The sequence below is a fragment of the Nuphar pumila genome, chromosome 2 (assembly GCF_984573655.1).
Source record: "Nuphar pumila chromosome 2, dmNupPumi1.hap1.1, whole genome shotgun sequence".
Taxonomy (NCBI): Eukaryota; Viridiplantae; Streptophyta; class Magnoliopsida; order Nymphaeales; family Nymphaeaceae; genus Nuphar; species Nuphar pumila.
In genome coordinates this window covers 109,872,806-109,898,890 of record NC_143250.1, presented here as the reverse complement: position 1 = coordinate 109,898,890, position 26,085 = coordinate 109,872,806, and the positions used below count along the sequence as shown (strand labels likewise).

The 26,085-nt window shown below is 39.2% G+C and overlaps 1 protein-coding gene across 1 annotated transcript; it reads right to left on the bottom strand.

Moving 5' to 3' along the window:
• On the bottom strand, positions 1–4,286 carry LOC149846696 (hydroxyproline O-galactosyltransferase GALT6-like). The gene is made up of 7 exons (XM_089996501.1): positions 3,023–4,286; positions 2,192–2,424; positions 1,783–2,073; positions 1,550–1,678; positions 1,284–1,457; positions 625–732; positions 1–538 (listed from the first exon to the last, which is right to left on the bottom strand). Exons 1-7 carry the CDS (start codon positions 3,942–3,944, stop codon positions 332–334), a joined length of 2,064 nt encoding a protein of 687 aa, XP_089852627.1. The 5' UTR covers positions 3,945–4,286; the 3' UTR covers positions 1–331.
• Positions 4,287–26,085: the final 21,799 nt, after the last annotated feature.

The following is a 26,085-nucleotide window of genomic DNA, read 5'->3' as shown; positions in this document are numbered from 1 at the left end:
GACAAAAACTACTTTTTAATTAAAACTGGGAGCGCTGAGCCACTGTTGTCGTATTCCAACCCACTGGAATTCTCATACAACCACAGTATACATGGGTAATAAGCAATTGCGTCCCATGGCGTGCTGAACCTGTGTGTGGCCCCCTCTAAGAATGACAGGAATAGAGGAGGAAAAAAGAATAAATAAATGAATAAGGCGGGCAGCCGTCTGTATGGTGGGTCGCAGTGCTTCAAACAACAAAGAAAACCACCCAACTCCAGCACGCGCCCCCGCAGAAACATACTCTCGTTCAGAGCACCAAAACTCGCAACACTCACTTAGCCCATGAGCATCATCTCGCATTGCAGCACTCTGCTCTTCCCCTCTGTAGCTTATCCCACATGCACATCATCTGCCTAGGTGACTGGTAGTGGGCAGTTATGTAATCATCCATGCATCCAAACTGATAAAACTTCCACTCATGAAGGTACTGAACCGACCTCGAGGCATTGAACTGTTCAACCCACATGCCCATGCTCACGTCCTCCATCTTAAACAGCTGCATTATTGATTTGTTTTTGCCATCATTAGCATGTTTTGTGGAAGATGTAGTCATGAAGGGAGAGTCTAGATATTGGTGCTTACCCTTAATGTGCGCTTCTCAAACTCTGATACCACAAACTCAGCAATATCAGAAGATACTACATATCCTGGGCCATTTGCATATGGTGGATAGTCCTCCTCGGGCCATTCCTGAAACGTACAGCAACAGAAGTTATGGCAAAACATCTTAGAGAGTCATTTTTCTAATTATAGTGTCATTAATTAAGATTTTATGTTTCTTATACACCATATAGGTTTGCTATAGACGCCAGAGTCGAGGAGACCATAACAAGGAGCACTGTAACATATCCAACTTGGACTTGGGACATTTCAGAGAGACGTGACTTTCCAAAATTCTAGCATCAGCTATGAATCCATTGAATTCATTCCGAGCTTTGGCAAGTGCCTAAGAACAAAGGTTAACGATAACAGAGTGAAAGTCGCTCAAGCAGGCTTATACAGTTGTGCCACGAAAGATCGCAAAACGTAAACAATCAGTGAATGAAATGAGAGTGGAATATATCCCCCCAATTAGAATTTGAAACTCAAAAAGGAGCACGTCGTACTAATATTATGAACATGGAAATGTAAACACTAATATTCCACGGATCAACATTCTGACAAAAAACAGGAGAGATATCACACACTATCTTCAAGAATGGAAGGAAACTCACAATGAATATCAGTCTTAAAAGACATACCTCATATGTTACAGCCCATTTACCAGAGCGCAGTGGCTTATGATAGTAATTTATGTTCCCCACATACAGGCTTTTATTTGCTGGAGTCTTCTTTATCACATTCATCACCGAGTTCAATCGAACAAATGTGTCATCGTCACATTTCATGATGTTTTTAGCTGATAAAACACGCACCTGTGCATGAAAATGCTGGTTAGTAAAATCAGTATACATCTCAAAAAGCATCAAAGAAAAACGCAAGCACCCCAAACACCTTAACCACTCACCCCATACTCGCATATGGCAACAGTCTTCAAAACTACAAGATCGTAGCTATCCATGAATGGCACAATTATGATATCACCAAAGAACTCTGCTTCCTTCTTAAGCTCCATATTTACTTCCTTTCTTCCGTGCTGCCCACAATGAAGATTAAAATGAACAATGTTTCCCAAAATGAATGAATAACAAAATCTTCCTAACAAGTAATGAAAAAGAAGATAGAATCATAGAATCTTACCAGTGCGACAAAGAAACGCGCTACCACCTTTGAAGATTTAATCAGTTTGGACTGCATCCAGGACTTCCTAACAGCCATGCGCTCAGCAAAATGGTTACCTGCAGACAAGATTCCAATGAAGAGTTCCACCCGAACATTGGGTAGAGGGGGGGCTTTCCACCTGTTTGACATTTCAAGATGCCTCTGTGGTGCAAAGCTAGGATGAGAAGTGGGCAAAGATGCTGCAAACACCGAATTAACTTCAACATCTCCACTTACTGACAATCCAGTGGCATCCTCGAGAACAAACCCCTGTATTTGTTTTTCCAAATGCAAGGAACCAAAGCACCATCAGACAATCAGCTTTCAAAAAATTCAGGCCAAGGCAACAAAAGGGATGTCTAACATTTGATTGATCAGTATCACTTACAGTGCGATAGGGGAAGGACGTTACATGTCTCCCATCGATTATGACATGGTAGCCTTCTAAACCAGCACTAAGCGTGAGGACAAACAACTTATCCTCCACAAATGGGAAAGGCCAATCAAAGGTAACCTTCTTTGTTCGTCCTATCAACCGGTTCAACCACCACATAGTCTTCGATTCCTCTGAGTGGTCACCGTCATCTCGGATCCACTTCTCGCACTTTACAAGGCCATCAACTATATTCATGCACAGAAAAGAGCAGCAATCAGAACACTGTTATCTCAACACTATGAACAGAAAGGCGACGCTTTAGATAAAGAAAAAGAAAATACAAAGGAACTAAATTGCCAAGACCATGAATGAATTACTGCAGATGTTCTAGTTCCAGGCTAATCTCAATAGTCAAGTTCATATAGAGCCTCTTTAGATGAAGAACTAGACTGGAAAATCATGAATGAATTACAGCAAATTTTCTGACTTCAATAACCAAATTTATGTAAAAAAAAGAAAAAATTAATAACAAATCTTCATCAGAAAGACAATGAATGCAAGACTCAAATTATGCAGCAAACAGGCAATGAAAATATGCAAATCTCCCCAACAAATCCTCAAGGCAATAGGACCATGAATTGTATAGAATACCATCAACCATTTCCCAGTTTTCAAATTCAGTTGGAAAAACAGGGATGACAGTGCGAGTCGTGCGACCCAATATATTTCAAGATTACCACTTTCTAGTTCTAAATTGATCTTCCCAACAAAAAAAACAGAAGAACCAATCAAAAGAAGCATTTAGAGAATGGGAAAAAGTACAGTGGGGATCAGAAATCTTACCAGTTTCCTCATTTGCTCGTGATTTCCATCCCTCGCAACGAACAGCGGATCCCCACTGCATCCTGTAGCAAGTATTCTGCTCTATGACCGGCCTCTGACTCCAATCTCCCTTCAATCTTGGATTGAAATGCAGGATTCTCGGCGGGTCCTCTCCATCGACCGTCTTGAGCCCCAGGAGCTCCATTATGAACTGAGAGACGAGCACGGATTGCTCTCCCTCACTCAAAGACGAAATCTTCGGGTTGTACTCGGTGTGAGCGGTGTGAGGCTTGCCCACGAGCGTGATATGCGAACCGAGCGTCAGCCCACAAGGGAGGTCCATGATCCCTCCCCTCTGCGAGAACTCCGACGCCGTCAACGTGATTGAATTCGGGCACGATTCCACTGCCGCGACGCGGGAATTGTTCTTCTCCCCAACGTCGGCCACGCTCCTGCTCGACTCCATTTCCTTCCACACCTTTCCCCCCAATTCCCACGCATCCATCGCCGATTTCTGGAGCTCGGAGAACCGCCCAGAACCCGCCGACGACGAGGAAGAAGAAGAATTACTCCTTTCTACAACGAGGACCAGCCTCGACACGATCGGGAACTTCCTCATCCTGCGCCCGCGCGACGACCGATTGGCCGCAGCAGACGCCGGTGCCGACGAAACCCTAAGTGGCACCAACATCGGCCTGGAGGGCGCCTCCTTCTTCTCGCGATCCTCCTCGCTCCTCCACAGCGCCTCCTCCATCCCTTGCCGGAGAAACCGGCGGCCGTCGACCTCGGCCTCACCTCCGGCGTCCGTGAAGCCGCTCCGCCACAGGAAGGGCACCTCCAGTAAGCTCAAGAAGAGCAGGTACGCGGCACCGGCGCAGAGAAACGCGAAGAGTGCACGCCTCCGCACCAGCGGCGACGACTGATCCGCCTTCCCCTTCTTCATTTTTTCCCCCTTTTTCCTACCCTGAACCAAAACCCACCAATCTGTACAGCATCACCGGTCTCTCTTCTGCTGCCGAAAACCGCTAACACTCAGAACGCGAGCGTCGGTTTCCGGGAGAAGGATTCCGGGGAATAAATAGCAGAGTCGGCATGAGAAGGAGGGGAGGGAAAACGGGAACCGGGGAAAGGGTTTCCCGGGGAAGGAATTCTCGAGGAAAGTTCCTTTTCTCCTGTCAGCAAACGCGAACAAGGCAGAGATTTGGTGTTGGGAGGGAGGAATGGCGGATGCAGAGGAAGAAATAGACAAGGAAGGGAAAGTGGGAGACACGGCAAAAGTTAAACAAATGGAATAAATTTATTTCTTTATTAATGCCTAAACTTTACGTGCTTTTTTGAAAAAAAAAATTAAATAAATAAAGATTAAGATTGTTTCCTCTCGCTCTCTCTAGCTGTCCATAGAGAGCCGTTGAGAGTGAATTTATTTATTTATTATATCTTAAAATTTTCCTTTTGTTTTTTTTTCGTATTTTTTAAATTGGCGGGGAAAATTATTAATTAAAAAGTGGGAGAGGAGGAGGCATTGTAGGCGGGAGAAGGAAGGGGAAGGGATGGAAGAAGTCTAACACGCGGCGATTGTAAGATGCACACTCAAGGACTTTGATGGGTGTGGCCGTGTGGGGTCCACTATTAATTCAAAAAATGACTTAAGTAGCCTTTTTGAGGAATGATGACCTTGTCCATCGTATAGACTATAGGGTTTACTGACGACTGTTACGTGCGGTGTGGATATCATCTCTTTCTACTTTTTCTCCATCTCTTCTCCAGTTGTAGGTTGATTAGGATTTTAATTAGACTTTTAATTACAATTCTAAATAAATAATTTTTTATTAAAGTTTTAATTAAAGATCTAAATAGTTTTTTATTAGGGTTTTGAATTAAATTTTTTTAATTAGAGCTTATTATATTTAATTTGGTTAAGTTTTTTTTTTATTTTCTAGGATTAAGACTTTGAATCAAATATTTTACTTAAGGCTTTTGATATTTACTTTTATTTGATTAGGATCTTTTTATTATAGCTTTGAGTCAAATTTCTTAAATTCAAGTTTTTTATAGTTTATTTAGGTATTTTCTTTTATTTGATTAAGTTTTTTTTCTTTGAGTAGAGCTTTGAATCACATTTTTTTTTATTAGCGCTTTTTATACTTAATTTGATTAGGATTTTTCTTGTATTTTATTGGGACTGTTTTTTTTTATTTTCTTTTATTAGGATTTGAATTAGGGTATTTTATATTTAATTTTATAGATTCTTTGTTTTTATGGTTTATTTTTCTTGTATTTTAGGGTTTGGGGGTTTATTTATGAATTATTTTCTTGCATTTGGTTTTAGAATTTATTTATAATTTTTGTATTTATATATAAAAAATATGAATTCTTATTTTTCCTCAAATTATCCAAAAGTTAAACATTTTTTGGTACTTAGATTTAGTTTGTGATCCATATTCAGAGCTAAAGTCTATAATTTTATATAAACTTTCATAATTATATCTAATATGACACCAATTAAAGTATTTATATAAAAAACATTTCGATTTTTAGTTTTTGGCAAATTACCCATATTTAAAATACTTTTTTGATATCTAGATCCAATCTAAGATCTATATCATGAGCTAAATTCATAATAAACATGTTAAATTGTACGATCCAAGATAAAGTTATCAAACCCATTGTCCATTGTCCATTTGTATCTAAGTCGCCTGCACAACATAAAAAGCAAACGTTGGACACAACTTCTTGTTTGACCAAAACAAATGCTAGATGTAATAAAGTTGTTACTTAATAGACAAAATATGTGCTATGTCTATTATATTCTATTATTTTGTTAAATCTTGGACAAGCAATGAAACACACCCTATGGGCTTGTTTGGTTGTGTCCTACGCATCATGCAAGGTTGCGACCACCAAGAACATGGATGCTAATAATTAACCATTCGATGCGGCAGATGCATGGAATGTTGTCCGCCACATCCTTATTTAGTGACAAACATCGTTCCACCCCTGTTACACTGAGAACAAGGACGGGGTAATGATGTTGAGCAACACAAAAATCGGGTAGAAGGTTTTTCTTCTTGATGCATGGAAATCAGTCTTCTTCTTTGTTCTTAGGATTGTTTTTCTTTGATTATGTTTTTTTCTTTTATTTTCATTGATTAGGGTTTTTTTTTCTTTGATTTTGATTGATTAGCTTCGAATCAAATATCTTTAATTAGGGTTTTAGATATTTAATTTGATTATGACTTTTTTTATTAATATTTTTTAATCAATCTTTTATATTTAATTTTATTAGGGTTTGAATTAGGGCTTTTTATATTTAATTTTATAATTTATTTATGGTTTCTTTGATTTTATGATTTATTTTTCTTATAGTTTAGTGTTTTGGGTTTATTTATGTTATTTTTTTGCATTTTAAGGTTTAATAATTTTTTGAAAAACTTTCATAATTAGATTATTTTTTCTCAAATGACCTAAATTTTAAATATTTTTTAATTTTTAGATTCAATCTTAGATCTATATCTAAAGTTATAATCCATAATAAAGATGTTAAAACACTCATATGATTGGGTAGACCGAGTCCTATAATCCAAAACAAAATTATCTGACCCATCTATGTCTGTTCATGCTGTCTGCACAACGTAAAACAAACATTGGACATAAGAAACACAACTTCCATGAAGGTCAAAACAAATGTTTGATGGAGTATAGTTGTCACAAAATAGACAAAACCTGCGTTCTTTTGTGTGTTTTCTTTCGTTCGTTCCTTGCTTCCAATATTGAACAAGCCACCAAACATACCCTTTAAAAACAATTTATTGGAGTCACCACTCTATGAGAATACCTCTTGCCCCAAGGGAGTCACCACGGCTTGCACAAGGGGTGACACCCATGGGATTTGAACCTAGACCACTTGCCTAGCAGCCTAGGTCCCATTCTAACTACGCCAAACCCCTTTGGAGCTTTTAGTTTTTTTATCTAGCTATGAAACTTAAAGTACTTTTTTCTTTTTAAGTTCCGAAACATGTTGGTAGAATCCGTCAAATTAAGGTTGCCTACCTATTTATAGGAAATCAACATGATTGTTTTTAATGTTTATTTGTTGTGCTGGTCGGGGTCTGCCTAACCCCCAGCTCGTTTATCCAAAAATAATAATAATATATCAAAAAAAATATTGAAAAGAATTTAGGAATATTCCTAATTTGTCAATAAAAGTGTACTCTGTGTACCCTTCAAGTGGAGCTTTTTTTATGAAAATATGATTAATGATATAATATTTAAGGGTAGTGCAATTTTGCTATGTGATCATCGGTACGTAGGTCAATTTTGATAATATTTTATTATATAATTAGGATGTTAACGTGTTTGGAGAGCCACTTTGAGATAACTTTTTCTTTATTATATTTTTAAAAATTAGTCTTTTGTAGTTATTAATGTTACATGTTATTGATTAATCATGATTTGCTATATTGTCAATTAATCATGATTTAGGAAGTAGTTTACCCGCTGAGATTGACCAATTTTTGTCTTGATTAATCTTGATTTGTCCAAGGGGAATACCAGAATAATTGTTTGTTCTAATGCTAATAATATCTATATACATAAATAAGTAGCAAATAGGGCATGAAACGGGTTTTGGTATAAACAAGGTTCAGGTATTGGATCAAAAATCAATTTGTTTGACGAGTTGGGTTAAAAACAGCTTCACTGTGTTGGGTATGGAACAGGTTTCAGTACAAGCCAGACTTGGGTCGGTTTGGCTACATATTTCATTGAATTATTTTGGTTTGGGTATAAAAACAGTTTTGAGTCTATACCCATTTTTTAAACAAGTCTAAATTTTAGATCCGACCCGAACCCATACATCCACAAAGATCTAATCGTTTCAAAAGATCAGTTCAGGTTGGGTATACCAACCCAGTTACTAAAACCTCAATGCAAAAGATTCGCATTCACAAGTTTTTCCTCCTAAAAATATTCTTAAAATATAATTTCAACCAACTATTTTTATGAATTTTGAATTAGTGAGCTTGTAAGGATCTGCCAAACCTTAACTTGCCTATCTGGAAAAAAAAAAGGGGAAGAGTAGGAGTTAAAATTGAGATCTGGGCAGGCTGTAGCTAGGGCTGGTAAACGAACAGAGCAGCTCATCACGATCTCGTTCATGATCGGTTCGTATATTAGGTGAGCCAAGCCACGAGCAGCTCATTTAGCTTAAATGAGTCTAGCCTGAACACAAGGTGTTCAGCTCAACTGAACTCGATAGTACTATGTATAAATAATATATACATGTATATTTATGAATAATATATATTTTGTGTAATATAAAAAAGAAATAATGCATAAAATATATATAAAAAAGAAGGATGAATAAAAAATATATACATAAAATATGGACTATTAAGTGTAATTTATAAAAAGTTATATATATTTTCAAGTATAATATATAAAAATATATATACTATGTATAAATAACATGAAATGTTTTTGCATGAGCCAGCTCGCATTCAGGGACGAGCCGAGCTCATCTAAACACGAACACGAGCCAAGCCACGAGCTTAATCCACTAGTAAACCAGCCTAGGCCGAACATGCCCTAGCTGTAGCCATCAAGCCATCACATTCTTAACTGCCGACACAATTTATCGTTACATTCTGCAAATTAAAGCTGACATACACGTTTTCCTGAATTTCATAGACGTCTGTGATTACTTTCTTCAAATAAAACTGTATTTAGGTCAACTATAACCTTATGACAATTAATTATGCCGTGTAAAGAAAAATGCCACCCAGTCCAACTTGAACCAATTTGCACAAATTTCTTGCCCTAGGTTCGAGTTTGATAAGTTGACCAAAGTCTGTTGAAAAACGTCCCCATAAGATCTTTGCAAGTAGAGCTGGTAAACAAGACGAAATGACGCGAACTTAGGACTTGTTTGGAATCTGGGTGCTGGGATGGGCGTTTATGCATTTGGTGATCCCGAAGTAAAATCTTGGTCAAACTACCTTGGTGGTCCTGTTTGGAATCTCGGCGCTAGGATGGGCGTTTATGCATTTGGGATGGAAGTGAGGCCCTTTCTCCTTTGTAACACTAAATCATGGTCTTCAAATGCATAAACACCGTAAATGCCCATCCCAGCTACAGATTTCAAACAGGCCCTTAAGGTGTTCAAGCTCTGGTGGTGAGTCGAGTTGACTTTGAGCTCCCAACGGGCCTGAGCTAAAAGAGCTGAGCTCGAGCTTGCTTGTTTACAACAAAAATAAATTGTCTCAAAGCTGTAAACAATGGGGTTTGATTTCAGACATATCGAGCTCATCTCGATTTGACTGGTTCTGTAGTGTAACAAATTAAAGCTTATAGGAGCAGAGAGAAGTTGAACACCTACCTGATGTTTGTGTTAGACTTGCCAAGCATATTTTACGAGTTTGAATGAGCTCTTTACGAACCAAGCCTGGAGAACCTGATTGATGGGCCATCCGACATTGCTTGGCCACAAGAGCAATATTCTTCTGTCTTGGAGCAAAAAACACCTAAGTCAGCCATACGCCTAGGTAACACCATCGTTCGCCAACCAACCAAATGGCGCTTACTCTGAATTTGACACCCAGACTAAAGAAAATCTGCCATTAAACAATAAATCTGCTTCTCCACACCCACAGGCATCACGAACATTGACATGAAGAATTCAGGAATAGAAGAAAGAACATATCTGATTAAAGTCAGACTGCCAACGATGGAGAGATAAGACGTCTATCACGAAAAAGTTTGTTTTTTACTTTTGAATAGTTGGAGCCCAAGCAGTGAAAGAGAGGCACTTCACTTGTAACGATAGGTCCAAATACATCATTGACAACTCAAAGATTGCACAATTAAAAATTCATTGACCCGCTGCAAGCATAGAAGACCCAACATTGAATATAGTAAGAGAACATTTGCTATCATTTAGGGAAAGCCCAGAAAGAGAAAGAAAGAACTTGGGAATAAGCTTGAATCTAAGCATTTGTTGCACGTTTGCTCGCCCAAAAACAATCATATCATCAACATAAATAAGAATATGGTCCGAGAAATCTGAAACATCTAAAGGATCTATTAGGCGCTTCTTTGCAGCACGTTTGAGCAACACCATGAGACCCTCAGTAATAGCATTGAATAGCAAAGGTGAGAGATGGCAGCCTTGCCTTAATCCATGCCTCAACTTGATATGGCTACCTCTAATGTCGTTAATCTTAATCATGGCATGAGCATTAGAAACCAATTTCCTCACTCACTCAGAAAAATGACGACCAATGCCAAAATTGGATAACATTTGAAATAAGAAAGGCCAATGTACAAAATCAAAGGCTTTATGAAAATTTAATTTAAGAGAAAAATAGGGCTGACCACTAAGGTGTAAGGAGTGAATGACTTCAGAGGCCAAGATGAATGAATGGTGAATCCACTTGTTGTGGATAAAGGCAAACTGAGAGTTCAAAAATATTTGGTGAGCCACGACCTTCAACCTATTAGCCAACACCTTGACGATCATCTGATAAAGAGCACTCATAACAGAAATCGGGCGAAACCTAGAGATATCAATGACAACATCATCTTTCGGAATTAAAGAAATAATTGCCAAGTGCGTTTGAATAAGCAATCTGGAGTTGCGATAGAACTCATCAAACATGTTAATAACTTCAGACTTCACACAAGACCAAAATTTTTTGAAGAAATCCACATGAAACCCATCAGAATCTGGAGCTTTCCACCCCGACAAACCTTTGATGGCCCTAAAAATCTCATCTCCAGAGAACTTCATTTGCATAGTTCTGGCTTGATCTTGCTGAATCAAACCAACAGAAACAAGACCAATAACACCTTTCGCAGTAAGTGAAACAGAATATAAATCTTTAAAATACTGAGTGACAGCTAAAATAACGTGTTGATTAAAGTATGAAACACGCCCAATGGCGATTGATGGGACGATATTTTTCCTATGATGATGAGAAGCATATGAGTCAAAAAATGTAGTATTACTGTGTCCAGCTGCAAGCCATTTCAAACTTGCCCGCTGCTTTCATCTAATTTCCTTCTTAACCCTCTAGTTCTTATAAAGTGTTGATAACTCAATAGATCTGGCCTGCAAACTCTGTAGGTCCAAATAAGATAGAGACTCCGAGAAAGACATACTTTGATACAACGCTGTAATCTCTTGCTCTCAAGTAGCCATTTGCTAAAATTTAACCACATCTCAATTATGGAATCACGCTTTGATATCCTTAGCGAGACGAGACAACTTCTCATGACACCGGATAGCCGCCCACTGCTCATTGGAGAGCTTGTTCCAAGAGTTCAAAATAATCGTGTGAAAGTCTGGCTCCTGGAGCCACCATTGTTCAAACACAAAACTCCTGGCGAATTTAAAACCATCACCTGAAAGAGTGATTAACTGACCATGGTCCAAGATAGAAGGAGCTAGCTAGACGCACTTGACATCGAGAATTAGATCCAACCGATTTAGAGTGACAAAAACCTTGTCAAGAACTTTGCAGCATGGGCAAATCCGTCTATTCGACCAAGAGAAACGCTCCCCGATAAAAGAAATTGGGTAAAGATGATGTTGATGAACAAAATCTTGAAAACCTTGCATAGATGGATTGGGAAGAACGAGGTTATTAGAATCTTGAGTAGACAAAAGGCAATTAAAGTCCCCCATAAGAAAATGGTACTCCTCGTTTGAGAAGACGATCCTATTTAAGTCGTTCTAGAAAGCAGGCCTCATGACGGTATGATTTGGGCCATACACAACAGTGACCACAACTCTCCTGCCACTGTATTGCAAAGTGAAGGCAACCGATAATGAAAAAAGACCTATGTCCAGTTGAAAAATATTTAAAGATTGCTTCTCCAAAATAAGGATACCACCGACAAGACTGACCGCAGACTTAAAAACATAGTCAACACTCCTCCATATACCACAAACAATAGAATTAGAAACGTCATCCATCTTAGTTTCACAAATAATAATCAGGTTAGGCTTCTTCTGTCTAACCCAATTAGCCAGAAACATACGCTTAGCGAGTCAATTCAACCTCCTGATATTCCAACAAAGAGACTTCATGACATACAATCAGGAAAAATCTAGGGAGTGTGTGGCCTCATCGACCTTCATGGAGACCTGCCATCGAAAGTCGTAACATTGAGTGGGTTGCTCATCCTACTTCTACTACCTGCTAACGTGCTAGTACCGAACAACCCCCACACGCTTAGTAGCCCTCGAAGAACTGAAAGAATCACCCCTCAGACCGAAGACAACACCAAGTGAAGGACCTAGAGAGGCACATAGGATAGTAGAGACTACTGAAATGGTAGATACCATATCAACAGTTATATGAAGCAACTGCAACAAGGAGAGAGAGATATCAAGCATCTGGGTTGCCTTTTCAACCTCAACACCCAAAGGCGATAAAGGGGGCATTGCCGAAGAAGTGGTGGAGAGGAAAAGAGAGCCACACTTGGGAGAGATACACACCTCCAAGAACTACACACGGAATCAATGACGACAGATGCAGTAGTAGTGGCCTCCGTGGCAGCCAGTATGAAAGGAAAAGGAACCGATAGGCCAATAATCATGCATTTGTGAGCATCAAAGAAACGAGCATTAAATGTCATAATGTGAACCACCATATAATCAAAATGCCTGATTGAAAAAATAATGAAAGACAAGGGTGAAATCGACCTTTTCCTACCTTTTGCATGACTGTCCAACCGAGCCGCCAATCCACCTTGGAAAGGGGCGCTAGTCATGTAAAACACAGAGTCACTGATAGAGAAACCATGATGGGCATGAGCATGAGGAATAATGATGGACTTATCACCAGTAGAATAATAATCAAAATTAACTGCGATAGATTTCTCAGGGCCTCCCAATAGCACATTCGATGGCTTTTGAAAGTGAGATACGAGAAGTCGAACAGACGTGCTGGGTTTGGCAACATACGCTTGAGATGGAGACGATATAGCCGAAACTGTAGTCGAAAATGATTTTTCGGTGAACTGCCTAGGCAGAGCATAAGATAACCGGACTGAGACCCAAATAGTCCCGATCTTGATGACATGAAAAGAAATTTTTGGCTCCTGAATATCTCCAATTTGCACCCATGGCGAAAAAGAAGTACGTCATGGAGGCCGCTTAGAACTCTGACGGGCGAAGTGGCTCCCCAACACAGAAGAATCGCAAGAGTCAAGAGACTTCCTGGTTGAATGGTGGTGAGGAACATTTGTTCGCCTTCGCTTCCAAAGCGGATGACGATGAGCAAGGAAAGAAGAACCACACCTATGACAATCAAAGCGTTTCTGAAAATTCAGAGAAAAACATGATGCACACCATCAATTCAGTGAGAGAGAGAGAAAGAGACTCAAATGCTTAAATTATAAATGCATTCTTCAATAATCTTTATATGCCAATATCTTAAAATAGACATTTTCTTAACGATGTTACCTGAAACTGAAAGAAACACATCAAATAAACATTAATTGGCCATGAGTTTCGCTTTTGTAGAGGCAGGATGCTTCTCTAAAGGCTCTATGAGAGAGAGAGAATGAAATGTAATGCAAAGGTTATCATTGAGAGTGGCAGGATTGACTTAGTCTCTAAAATCAGATCTCTGAGGGGTCTTGAACAGAAGTTCCTCGATAGATGTATTATACAAAAACCAAAGTGTAATTCAAATCAGAGTTGTCAGTTGAAGAAGCAAAAGTAGGAAGCAAGGCACTATTAAAATTTTATGAAGTGAAAAGCATGGATGGACTTATAAGCAAACCAGAAATTATCTCGAAAGCGACTTAAGAAGTGAGAGAAAGTGAGGAGAAAACGAGAAAAAAGTAAGGAAAAAACACAAAAAAATAAAAATATAAGAAAAAGCGAGGTTCTCAATTTTTTTGTGCGTTCCTTACACATTTCAGAAACACCACATTTCACGTTTCACCGTGTGACACGGCACTTCCGGTAACCCTGATTCAAACTCACTAAGTACTTAGCTAATTTGGCTAAAGGGGAGATAAGCAAATCATGAAAAGACCATTCCCAAGACTGATTCCCTTCGCAGGAAGACACGTAGCACACTATCAATTTTTTATTAATGAAATCGGGTAGGTGTCGGCCTAACCCCAGCTAGCCTTTAAAAAAAAAAAAAAAATCGCCATGAGTTCATAAATTTTCTTTTTAAATCTTCTTTATGTTTCAAGAGGAAAAAAAGAAAGAACATCGTTGACTCTGAAAAAGCTATGCTGATACAAGTCTTCCGTCAATCTGAAAAAATGAAATTTTAATGTATTTTTATTAGTGCGCGATATGTTTAACAGGCTAACAATGTGATTTCAAAATGGACCAATTAATGAATCAATTAAGAGTTTTTTTCCATTAAAAAAGTCATGAGCTTGAAAAACAAATTTTAGTAATATTGGTTTGCCAATCTTATTTCATGACCTATTTGACCAAAATGGATGATCAAACGCAATTGGGTAATGATTCAACAAGATTGCCAATGAAACTTAGATATTAAACCAACAAATTATGTGCATTGTTGATAAGTTAGGCTGCACTGTAGAACCAATAGAACTAGCAATTGAAAGTTGGACGAAAACCACCCTCTTTGAGATTTGAGGCCACCGCCTAGGGCCTCCTATTTTGGTGGCCTCATTTTGAGGCTTCATTTGGAGCCTCCAAATGAGTTGAAGAGAAAAGAAGATGGTCTGAAGGCATTCATCAGGCTGTAGAGGCTAAGGAAGGCCTTGAAATTCAAGTAACGTGGTTATCAACTAGCTGTTTGGCAACTTCACTATGGTAAATAGTTCGCTCATGGTTATCTACATTATCATCATTATATTGTAGGCAGATTCGGTTGTTGTGGAACAAATTACATACCAATCGTTGTTTAAGCTTTATCTTAAGTTATCAGGAATGACGGGAACTGCTAAGACAGAAGTAGGCCAATTCCTATGCTTATTTCTGTAATTGTTTTGATGGCTCTTGTTTAAACTCTGCATGTGGTCATTTTTTGTTACATATGCTTGCAGGAGAGGGAATTTTTGAAAATGTTTCAAATGCCAGTTATTGAAGTTCCCACCAATTTGCCAAACATCCGCAAAGACTTACCGATCCAAGCTTTTGCAGTATGGTTCTGTAGTTTAATGTGTATTCTTGTGGGTTTATTTTACTTTTTCTGTCATGCTTGACCCAAGAGCTTTTTATGCTATCACATTTTTTCTGCCACAACATTTCTTAGACTGCCCAAGAGAAATGGGAGTTTGTTCACCAAGAAGTCAAAGTTTTTGTTGAAACAATAAGGTAAAGTTATAGATTTGGCATCTTCTTATTGATTAAGTTTTGTAGATGCTGCTGCCAGTGGTGTAAGTTACAGATTTGGTATAGTCTTGTTGATCCAGTTTGTTAGATGATATTGTCAATGGTTTATTGTCCAAGGTCTTCTTGTGGCAGTTTTACTTCTTTTGGTGAATAATTGCCTCCTTTCTATATCAGTATCAGATGGATTTGCGTGTAGCTAGAATGATGCTATTATGATGGCGTCATCTCTATTCCTGTTGCAAAAATTTCTCATTATTTTTCACCTATGTGCAAATATCCATGTAGCTGGCAACTTTGTATCATTTGAATGCAGTTAGTTAATCGGCTGTGTTAGTCATATATTAGGTATATGTTTATGTGAGATGTATGTTTGTGTGTACAATTTTTATTACCATTCTTTCTACACCACTGCAAGTTCTATAGTTTATCTTCTTTTCTCTTCAACTCATTTGGAGGCTCCTATTTTTATGTACAATGAAAAAAAAATAGGGCCTCATTTGGAGATCATGGTGTTAACACATTATTAAGAAAAAAGAGGTGCCTGTTACAAGAAGAAGAAGATGGCACATAAACTACCTACCCCATGCAAAAGCAGTTGCATCTCATTCATCCAATTGTTGTTTTATTATATTTAATTATATTAGTTAATTATGCTGAATAAACAAATTTTAATGTCTGCACTCACATAGAAATTATTTGCTTATCTCTACCAGCAAAGAAAACTTTATATAATGCAAGTTAATTCTTGACCCTTCATAATGTAGGTCCGTCTCTGCCAACGGGGGCTCCGCTTGTCTGGTAGGAGCAGCTAGTGCATGTCACCTTGTAATGTTGCAGGTTCAAAACCCAATGGTATAGTTGTATAACTGGTAGGGGTCTGCCTAACCCCAGCTTACCTTTCAAACAAAAAAGGCTAAACTATAGTGAAGATAAACTAGCTTTACTGCCTTATGATGCCACAAATAAACCTTTTTAAGAAATGAGGTAGATGGTACTCACTTTTAGCACAACTCATTGTTTTGGCTGAGACTAGAGAAATATGTCAGACATGGCCAATCTACTATTCAAAATATGTCAAGCATGACCACTTAAATTTTTTGACAGTTTTACTCTTATGTCGCCTAACAAAACAGGTGCCTTGGTCATGTAATTGTCACCTGAAAAGATCAGGTGCCATGTCAGTTATCGCCTAGAAAAATCAGACACCATGTAAATTATGGCATGGAAAATTCAGACACCATGTAAGTTGTCGCCTGAAAAATCAGACGCTTAAAGTTGTAAGCGATAAGGAACAGAAGAGGCAAGTGAAAAGTAAATTGGACATTTTCGTTATATTCTTTAACTTGCGGTTAGCCAACGGTTTTTCCAATAAAAGCGAGAGCCATCTACGTTATTGTCCATGAACCTTTTAGCCCTATTTTGCTGCAGTAGCACCTGCACTGCACACGGTATATTATTTTGGACCATTAATATCGGTAGTCCCCTCAGCCCTTCACTGAATTGACAATAAAAGTTTATTCACCTTTCAATGGCAGATCAGGGCATATTGTATATATATAGCCGTTTCATTAGTTATATTCATTCCTCACCACACATCTCACTCGAGAACCATGCATCTCACTTAGGAACTGTGAGAGTAGGGCCTACAGACATCTCTATCGAGCCAGATGGGCGGTGAGGATTGAATATAACCAATGAATCGGTTGTGGATCACTTGACCCGTAGCCTGGGACTTGGTCAAGTCAAAATGAACTTTCTTTTTCATTGTGTGGTCAAATGAAAAGTAGAAAATTGCAAATTGGAAATAGATTTCTAGCTAGCTTATGGCATATTACAGACGACTAGATCATTTTCAGTCACTTTCTTTAAAAAAAATCAGTAATTACATTTGATTAAGTCTTCTTGTGTTTGAAAAAAACAAGATAATATTCTTGCAGTGACTATGATTCGGTCAGATAAACTAGCCATTGACATCTGTTTTATTTGCAATACGTGAGAAACTACTTCATTAGTATAAAAAGGCAAAATGGCAATTTTATTTGCCACGAGAGGAAGGGGTGGCGTTTACATGTAAACAAGTATAAAATACACCAACGGGGGCTCTGCTACCTTGTGTTGGACGTTGTAAGTTTGAATCCCAATGGTAACGCTTCTATAACTGGTAGGGGTCTGACCCAGCTTACCTTTTAAAAAAACAAAAACGTATAAAACAGATCTTATAAGCTTTTAAGCTTAAATGTCTACTGAAAATGTTATGCTTATAAGTTTGAATTTTGTTGTTGTCATTTATGTAAGGTTAGAAGTTATATAAGGTTAAAGGAAGATGAATGTACGGGTAAAATATTGTGTTTTTTGAATAGTAGAATATGTGAATGTTGGAGTTATTTGAGGGTTGAAGAAAGACAGATGTATGTGAATATATGTGTTAAATGTTGTGTTTTTGCATAGTTGAAAATGTGAATGTTGGAGTTATGAAAGGTTGAAGGAAGATAAGTATTTATAAAATATTGTGTTTTTTTGCCAAGTTGAATATGTGAATGTTAAAGGTCTGAATGTATGTGAATGTTGTGTTTATGCATCGTTGTTTATAGGCTGAAGTTACTGCATATGAATGTATGTAAATGTTATACTTATATAAGGTTGAATAATGTATATGAATGTATGTTTACAGAGGGATGTGTATATACAAAATAAAATATATGTACATGAATGTATGCATATGCAGGGTTGAATAATATATATGAATGTATGTTCATACAAGGAGAAAAAATGTTTATACGAGGATAATATATGTTTATACAAGGATGAATATATGCTTATATAGAGATGAATATATGTTATATAGGGATGAATGTATGGTTATACAAAAAAAAATATTTTTAATAAATATGATAATTATTAAAAATATATTAAAAGTCATTATTAACGATAATTTAGCACCAATAAAAAGTTTTTATTGAGACTAAATTAATGTCAATAAACAGTTTTTACTGGTGCTAAAAGTGTACCAATAAATGTGTTTTTTTACTGGCGTTAAAAGTGTGCCAATAAATATATTTTTTACTGACACTAAAATATGCCAATAAATGTGATTTTTATTGGCACTAAAAGTGCATCACTAAAATAATGTTTTTACTGGCACTAAAATAGCGCCCATAAAAATAACATCTACTGACACTTTATTTCTTGTAGTCAGTAAGATACAAATAATACCTCTATATGAGTTTCGATCAAGCAAACAGCCAAAACTTTCTCTCTGAAGCCATTTAAGAGGGGTAGGACTATAGGGCTGTTTAACGAACTGAATAGCTCATGGCTGGACTCGGTTTGGTTTGTTGGAGACTTGTTCATGATTCGGTTGTATAGATGGTGAGCTGAGCCACGAGCTAGTATAAATGAGCCGCGAGCCGTTTAGATTCCCACCACTCTCGACTCATAAAAGCTTATAAAAAGGATATATAAAATAAAGGTGCACTTTCGACACAAAAAGCACGTTTGTATAAGTGGTCCGTGTATCAGGTATTGCAGATGCTCATGGTTAGATTCCCACCACTTGCAACTTGGTTATAAAATGAAAATGGTTTTACATGAGCCGGCTCAAGATTGATTCATCTGGCTCTGGCTCAAGCTTGGCTTGAGGAAACACGAGTCCGAGCTCGAGTCCAAGGTGGGTTCAATTCTAAATGATAAGAGCCCTAACACAATGTGTTACCAGCCCTAGGTAGGACTTGAGGAGACTTGGCACAAAAAGAGGGGAAACGGGAAGTGAAGATGGGCAAATATAGTATGACTCTTGGCGCTACTAATTGGTTTCAGATGTAGCAAGTTGTGCCAGTGGGACAGGTGGGAGAGCACAGGCTGTCCATCGTGTGAGGGTTATATATGTATAAGCTAATGAGGAGGTGCCAGTGGGACAGGTGGGTTTTTTCTTCTTTTTTTGTTTTTGTTTTATTTTTGAATTTCGACTGTACAGATGTGATATATGTACTTGATTTTATAGGAATCAGCCCTTGAAGTGTTTGATTCCAACACATTGGTGGGTTTTTATAAAGGTCAAAAATCAACGATCCAAAATCTTTGTAAATTTGATTCCAAATATCATTTTTTTTTCATCAAACACACATGATCCAAGTGTAGATTCCTCGTAAATCGATCATGCAACACATTTATGTGGTGGAAACTGTAAAACAAAACACCTAAAAAAGAACAGAAAAACCCATTTAATAAGAATCATTTAGTCTCTCTCTCTCTCTCTCTCTCTCTCTCTATATATATATATATATATATATATATATATATATAATTTAACCCTCACCAAAAGCAAGGTCACTTAATGGGCCTACCTGTCAAAGAGGTAAAACTTCAGTCACCCAGCCTTACTTGCCCCAAGGATAAACTCCCCCCATGGAAATCTCTAGCTAGCCATGCTCTTGACATGGCAAAATTTAGAGCTGGGCAGCATGTGGGGTTGCTGTAACAGAGTAGAGAAAATTCAATGCTTGGGCCGACTAGAAGGAAAGAAGAAGGGGAGAGCCGTGGTTGTCAGTATCAGTATCGGCCCTGTATCGTTTGGCCAACAATTCAGGTGAATCGATCGATACCCATACTCAAGTGAATCGCTCTGAATCAGCTTAAAAATAATTAAAAAATATTACATATCAAACAGAATGTGACACCTGATTAAGACCCAGGTCCGGGTATGGTGATAAGTAAGAATACCTGATTAAGACCCAGGTCCAGTTGGATTCAAGGTTGTTAAATGCGATGAGGCGAAGCGAGGCGTTGAGCCTGCGCTTCGCCTCTGAGGCGTACGCCTCTCACAACTGGAATGGAAGTGAAGCGGTGGGAGGGAAGGCAGTAAGAGAAGGAGCACCCGCCCAGCTGGTATGGAAGCGAGGGATATGCCGGTCGTCTGGTGGTCGGAGAAGACTGAGCAGCAGCTGCAGCACAGCAACTCCGGTGGTCGGTGGTCACAACTGGTCGGAGGTTGATGAGGGGCGCATCACAGCAACGCCTCAGTACCTTGAGCGTGCGCCTCGCCTCTGAGGCGTACGCCTCTCACAACACTGGTTGAATTAATACATGGAGCCAGGTATAGTTTGCGAAATTTTATACCAGACCCAGGCCCGACTGAGTCTCGATTAAGACCTGCAATTTTTCAATGTAAAAATGATAAAAAAAAATAATATTTTACTGGGTATGGCCCAGGTCTGGTTCATGCAGTTCTTATAGGGTCCTTGTATAGTTCTCTTATGGTGGCTCCGATTAGACTCAGGTCTAGACCCGATACTATACCCAAAAATCGGGTCCAGGTGCCTGGTTTCACTGGGTCTGAAACCAAACTGGACCCGTTGACACCCCTACCCTTGTCTAGTCAAATAAAGTAAGTGGGGCCTATCGAAAAAAATAAATAAAGTGGGGGATTAGATATGGAAACAGATCGGATCCAGTATGAAACTTTTATAAATTTTGGCTGATTCGGTACCGATCTTCCTCTGTATTTAGTTGATCCCGATCCCATCCATTTTCATCCCTAGTGGCGATGAGTTAGGCAGCAACCAAAAACTGCAAACAACTTTTGAATGGTCACTGATCAATCCCCACTGGTGCATGGGTGTGTTCTTAGCTTTTAGAGGTTGGTTGCGTAAGGCAGGGTGGTCGTGGGGCCAAGGGTGGGGGTGGGGGGTGTTCCTCGTTATAAAAAAAAAACTTTTGAATGTCACTGCAAAAGTGAGTACCGACTCCATAAGATTTTAAGTCATCACAACACATTTAAACCAAATACTTACCAGCCTTACCAAGTCCATGGCGCCAAAATCTGTGAATTTACTGATGGAAAACCAAATCCCTATTGCTTCCTTAAGGAACACCTAAAGGCCTTCTTGATTTACAATGATTTTGTGGTTCAACAAAAACAAAACTGCTATAAGCAATGATTAAAACGAAAAATAATAACTGAAGGTAATGTTTGAAGGACTGTTTACATCATTGTTATTGGTTATATTTCCAAAAGCCGCGCACAAGATGTACTTATACACAAGCAAAACTGCACTAGAATTGTGTGATTCTAGGGAAATGTTTAGAAATGGGTGATTAAATGTAAAAGATAAATGTTGATGGATTGCTATTATCATTGATTACAGATGTTCAGCAAATGGGCACAGGTTTTCATATAACTAAAACCAATTACCGAATAATGTGTCCCCACATAATACATAAATTAAACTGTAAAAACACATGCAAATGCAGGCAAATCCATGTGTGTGATTACTCGTGCAGCATTCTTTCGCGGTTAAGTATAAGTACACCTGAAGTTTGTAGGTTGTAATGTGGTAATTAAACATTAGAACTCACAAACCTTCGTGTGGCTCACTTGTTTCCAAGTCCTAATCTTAATTATCTGTTTTTTTTTTTGTTTGCACGTAAACAACAGCTTAATCTAATGCAAGTAGAGTTTAATCAGGACCATGTTCACAGCCTACGGTTTGGTCCATAGGTGACAGAAAAGATGGGATTTTAGTTCCCCATTTAAGGGGCTTTTGGTCATCAACCTACTCATGTAGGGGCCTTTGCCCTATACACAAAATGTATACTTTAAGAAAGGAATCCCACGCTTGTCACGATCACTAGGATTATTCAAATGGTGTTCTGGTCTATAATTCATGCTCTCTAGTCTCGAGAGATTCCCTATTCTGCTACAGGATTAGCTTTCCTGCCAACCATTCTGGCTTTTAAACATTTCTATGATCTGTCTATTAAGTTCTTGCCTTTAAAAAAACCATCAGTTCTGCTAAGGATTGATCGCAGTAATCCGACCATTTGCTGAACCCTAGCTGGACTGGCTTTGAATATATCACATAATATAGATAACAACAGACAAAGCCTAATTAATAGAAGGGAGATGAATTTGACCAAGCTGTGAGGTTTTCAAATTGATGACCTATTTTGCCACTGGTTCTTTCATGAAATTTGCTCTTTTATTTATTCATAAAATACACTTCTTTTTCTTTTGTGCAATTGGCAGCTTGACAATGGAGGCTTTATCTTTTTGGTGAATAATTTACAATAAGCGACCTAAACTTACCAACAATTTGCAAAAAACCCCAACTTGCGAGTGCGCAAGGGAGTGGCTCTGCGGGCTGACCAGAACCTGCAGAAGAGACTCGTTGTTGGCTGCTGAAAGAGTGAAACCTTGGTGATGCAGTGAGGGGCGACACTGTGGATGATGACAAGCGACCCCTTGTGCGTAGGGATGGCAATGAACCGGGGCGGGGGACAAGGTCTCCACCCCCGCCCTGTCTCAAAATCCGAACCTCCATCCCTGCACGGGGATGGATTTTAACCTCCACCCCCGCCTCCATCTCTGTTTCATGTCCTCCATCCCCGGTCAAAACGGGGGCAAGGCGGGGCCCCATTTTCCCTCGGTTTAGTGTCATCCCTTAGAAGGATTGGGGATGGGCCGGGGCGGGGCAAGGCAGGGATCAAAACGGGGGCGGGGAAAGCATAAGTCCATCCCCGCACGGGGATGGATTTTAACCTCCATCCCTGTTTCATGCCCTTCATCCCCAGTCCAAATGGGGCGAGGTGGGACATGGCTCTGCTTTCCCCCGGTCCACTGCCATCCCTACTTGTGCGAGAAGGGGCGCGACCTTGGGCATGATCAAATAAATGATTTTGGGTGTTCTGATTACTTGAATGGCCAACGAGAGTTGTTTACAGACTTGTGTGCATATAAAGGGACAAATGCTATTGTTACTGCAGTTGACAGTGCATGCGACTTGGTTTTGACTACGTCTTTAATTACTTCTTGACTAGTGTGCGATATATACTATGTGTCATGTATGAAAAAGGACCTTATCTCAGTTCTCCAAATTATCAATTATAGTTTTCATGTTGTATTTGGCCATAATGATGTGAAACTATATGACCACAATAAAGTCTTTGGTGATTTGGTAATATCTAGTAAAAAGATTGATAAGTTATATGTTAAGTCGGTTGATAACTCTTATGTTGATCGTACTTTGAAGCAAGAGATTACTAATTTATGGCAAGGTAGACTTAGTCATGTAAGTTATTGTAGACTCATATACATGTAGCAACATGGTTTGGTACGTGGTTTGCCATCGATGAAAACCAAATTAGACATAATTTGTGTCGGTTGTCAGTATAGTAAGTTACACAAATTTTCTTTGAGTGAGGGTTGCACTAGGACTTCTTGGCCACTTGAATTGTTTGAATTGTACACTAATGTGTTTGGAAAGGTACACACCCTTGCACACATGATTGCAGTATATGGTGACATTCATTGATGATTTTAGTAGATATACTTGAGCATATATATATATATATATATATATATATATATATATATATATATATATATATATATATATATATATATATATATTTTAAATCTAAGGTGTTTGAAAAGTATTGAGAATTCAAAGAATTGGTAGAGAATGAAATTTTTTCAAGACCGGTTGCTTGAGATAGTATTCTGGTGGTGAATATAAATCTCATATGTTTGACAGTTTCTATAAAAAAAAATGAGATTCTCAATCAATTTTCTTGAGTTAATACACCAGAACAAAATGCTACGGCTAAGTGCAAGAATAGGCACTTAGTGAGACTATTGGTAGCATGGTACATGCAAAGAATGTGAAACATGAATACTGGGTTGAATGCATGTGCACTGCAATCTACATAAATAAACAAAATATCTCTTAAACCCATTGGTAATCTCTCCATATGAAAAATTGTAGGGTGACAAGCCAGAAGTTTTTCACTTTCATGTGTTTGGTTGAGTGTAAATCGTTTATATTTCAGATATTGAGAAGCACAAGTTAGATAAGAAGGTTAAGTGCACATTTGCTGAATAAGACGAAGAAAAAAAAAGGTTTGAGATGTATTGATCTCGACTTGCTTATGTGTCAAGATTGTAGTCTTTGATGTTCTTTAAATGATCTTCTTTCACTACTTTCACTAGAAAAAATGAAGCAGCCTAACACATCATGAGTTCTAAGGAATGTCTTAGCTGTTGGACATTTTGGGTTACGGGTCCAACCCACAGTCTGACCCGGTTTGACACCCTCTTAGTGGGTCACGTAAGTGGCTGATTAATGGAGATATTGGGTGGGAGTTACGTGAATGTGGAGAGTCCACATTCACGTAACTGCCCAATTCCTTCATTATATAAGAGGTTAGGGGTTACGAAGTTGATGAGAATTCGTAACATTTCTCTGCCCAAATCCAGTTCTGCATTCAGGCTTAGCAGAATAGGGTCCTGCTCACCGTCGACATAAGACCTGGGCTCATTGTGGGCGTCGACCGACTGAGGAGAACGTCGAACCTCCTACACGATCAATGGTGAATCTAGGTACGCTCCCTGTCATCTTGTTTTCATAGGGTTTCGCCCAACATTGGGTTATAGGCCCACATGCTACTACGCATTCCCGATGCGTGTGGCTGTGTAGGCCATTTCGGCGTTTTGGCGTCGGTGGAGTCATCGTGGGGCGACAACCACCGATTAGCTACAGACTGTCGCCGTGGGACGACAGTCTGTGTTCACCGGCAAATGTCACCGAAAAGGGCAACATTACATTCTCGGTTTCACGGTTTCAGGCAAAACTCATAAAAAAAATGTATGTTTTTATACCTGTGGCCGTTTTTGCCGTCGCCGGGATCATCGCCAGAGCCGTCACCTGAAATCCCTTGCATCGTCGGGTTGCAGGGTGGTCGGCATATGGCGGAGGTGTTGCCGGAGTTGAACGTCGGATGGCCGGCGTCTGGGGTTTAAAAATAAAAAATAAAAAAATAAAAACCCCTTTTCTCAGCCGGGAGTTCCATCAGACCGCCATGAAGTTAATTTCGTCGGATTAGTCAATCGTCGTGGGGCGATATGCCTACTGAATCATCCGTCGTTCGCCGGCGATCTAGCTGGCACTGCAGTTCTGGTCATGCCCTTCAGCCATCGGACGGCAAAGACGTGGATCGTCCTCGTGGGGCGACGTCTTTTTACGAGGGGGCTGCAGCCGGATCGGCGTCACCGTGGGGTGACGCAGGTCGCCGGGGTCCGGCGTCAGTCGCCGTTACGGCGACGTGGGTCGTCGTGGAACCGAAAAGGGCGGAAACCCTTTTCGGTTTCCCTGAAATTTCAAACAGAAACCCATCGAGTTTCTGTTTAATTTCAATCTGGGGACCGGATCGGGTCCCATGTGAAGACCCGATATCAGGCCCGATCCAAACCCGAAATGGATCGGGCCTGCTATTCATTTTTTGGATCTGACCCGGACCCATAATCAGAACCGGGTCTGGGTCTAATCCGAAAAGGATCGGGTCCGATCCAGACCCATTTTGAAATGGGTCCGATCCGAACCCATTAAGAGTCGGGTCGTACCCGGGTCCATGAAGGATCGGGTCGAACTCGGGCCTGTTTCGGACCGAAACTAACCCGGGTTTTAGTTCGGGCCGGGTTCGACCTGTATTAAGTATGGGTCGGGTCAGACCCGGATCCCATTTAAAACTGGGTTGGATCCATAAAAATAGGATCCAAACACTATTGAGACTGAATCAGATTAGGAACCTGATCCGACCCCTTCCGGAACCGGTTCAGAGCCGTTTTTGACCGGTTCTTTCTAGTTTTTCACCGGTTCTGAGATGCGGAGACCCTGTTTTCATAAATATGAAAAAACACAGGGATTTTGGCATACAGTTATAGGGTTTTATGAACTTTTGTTCATATTAAGTATCC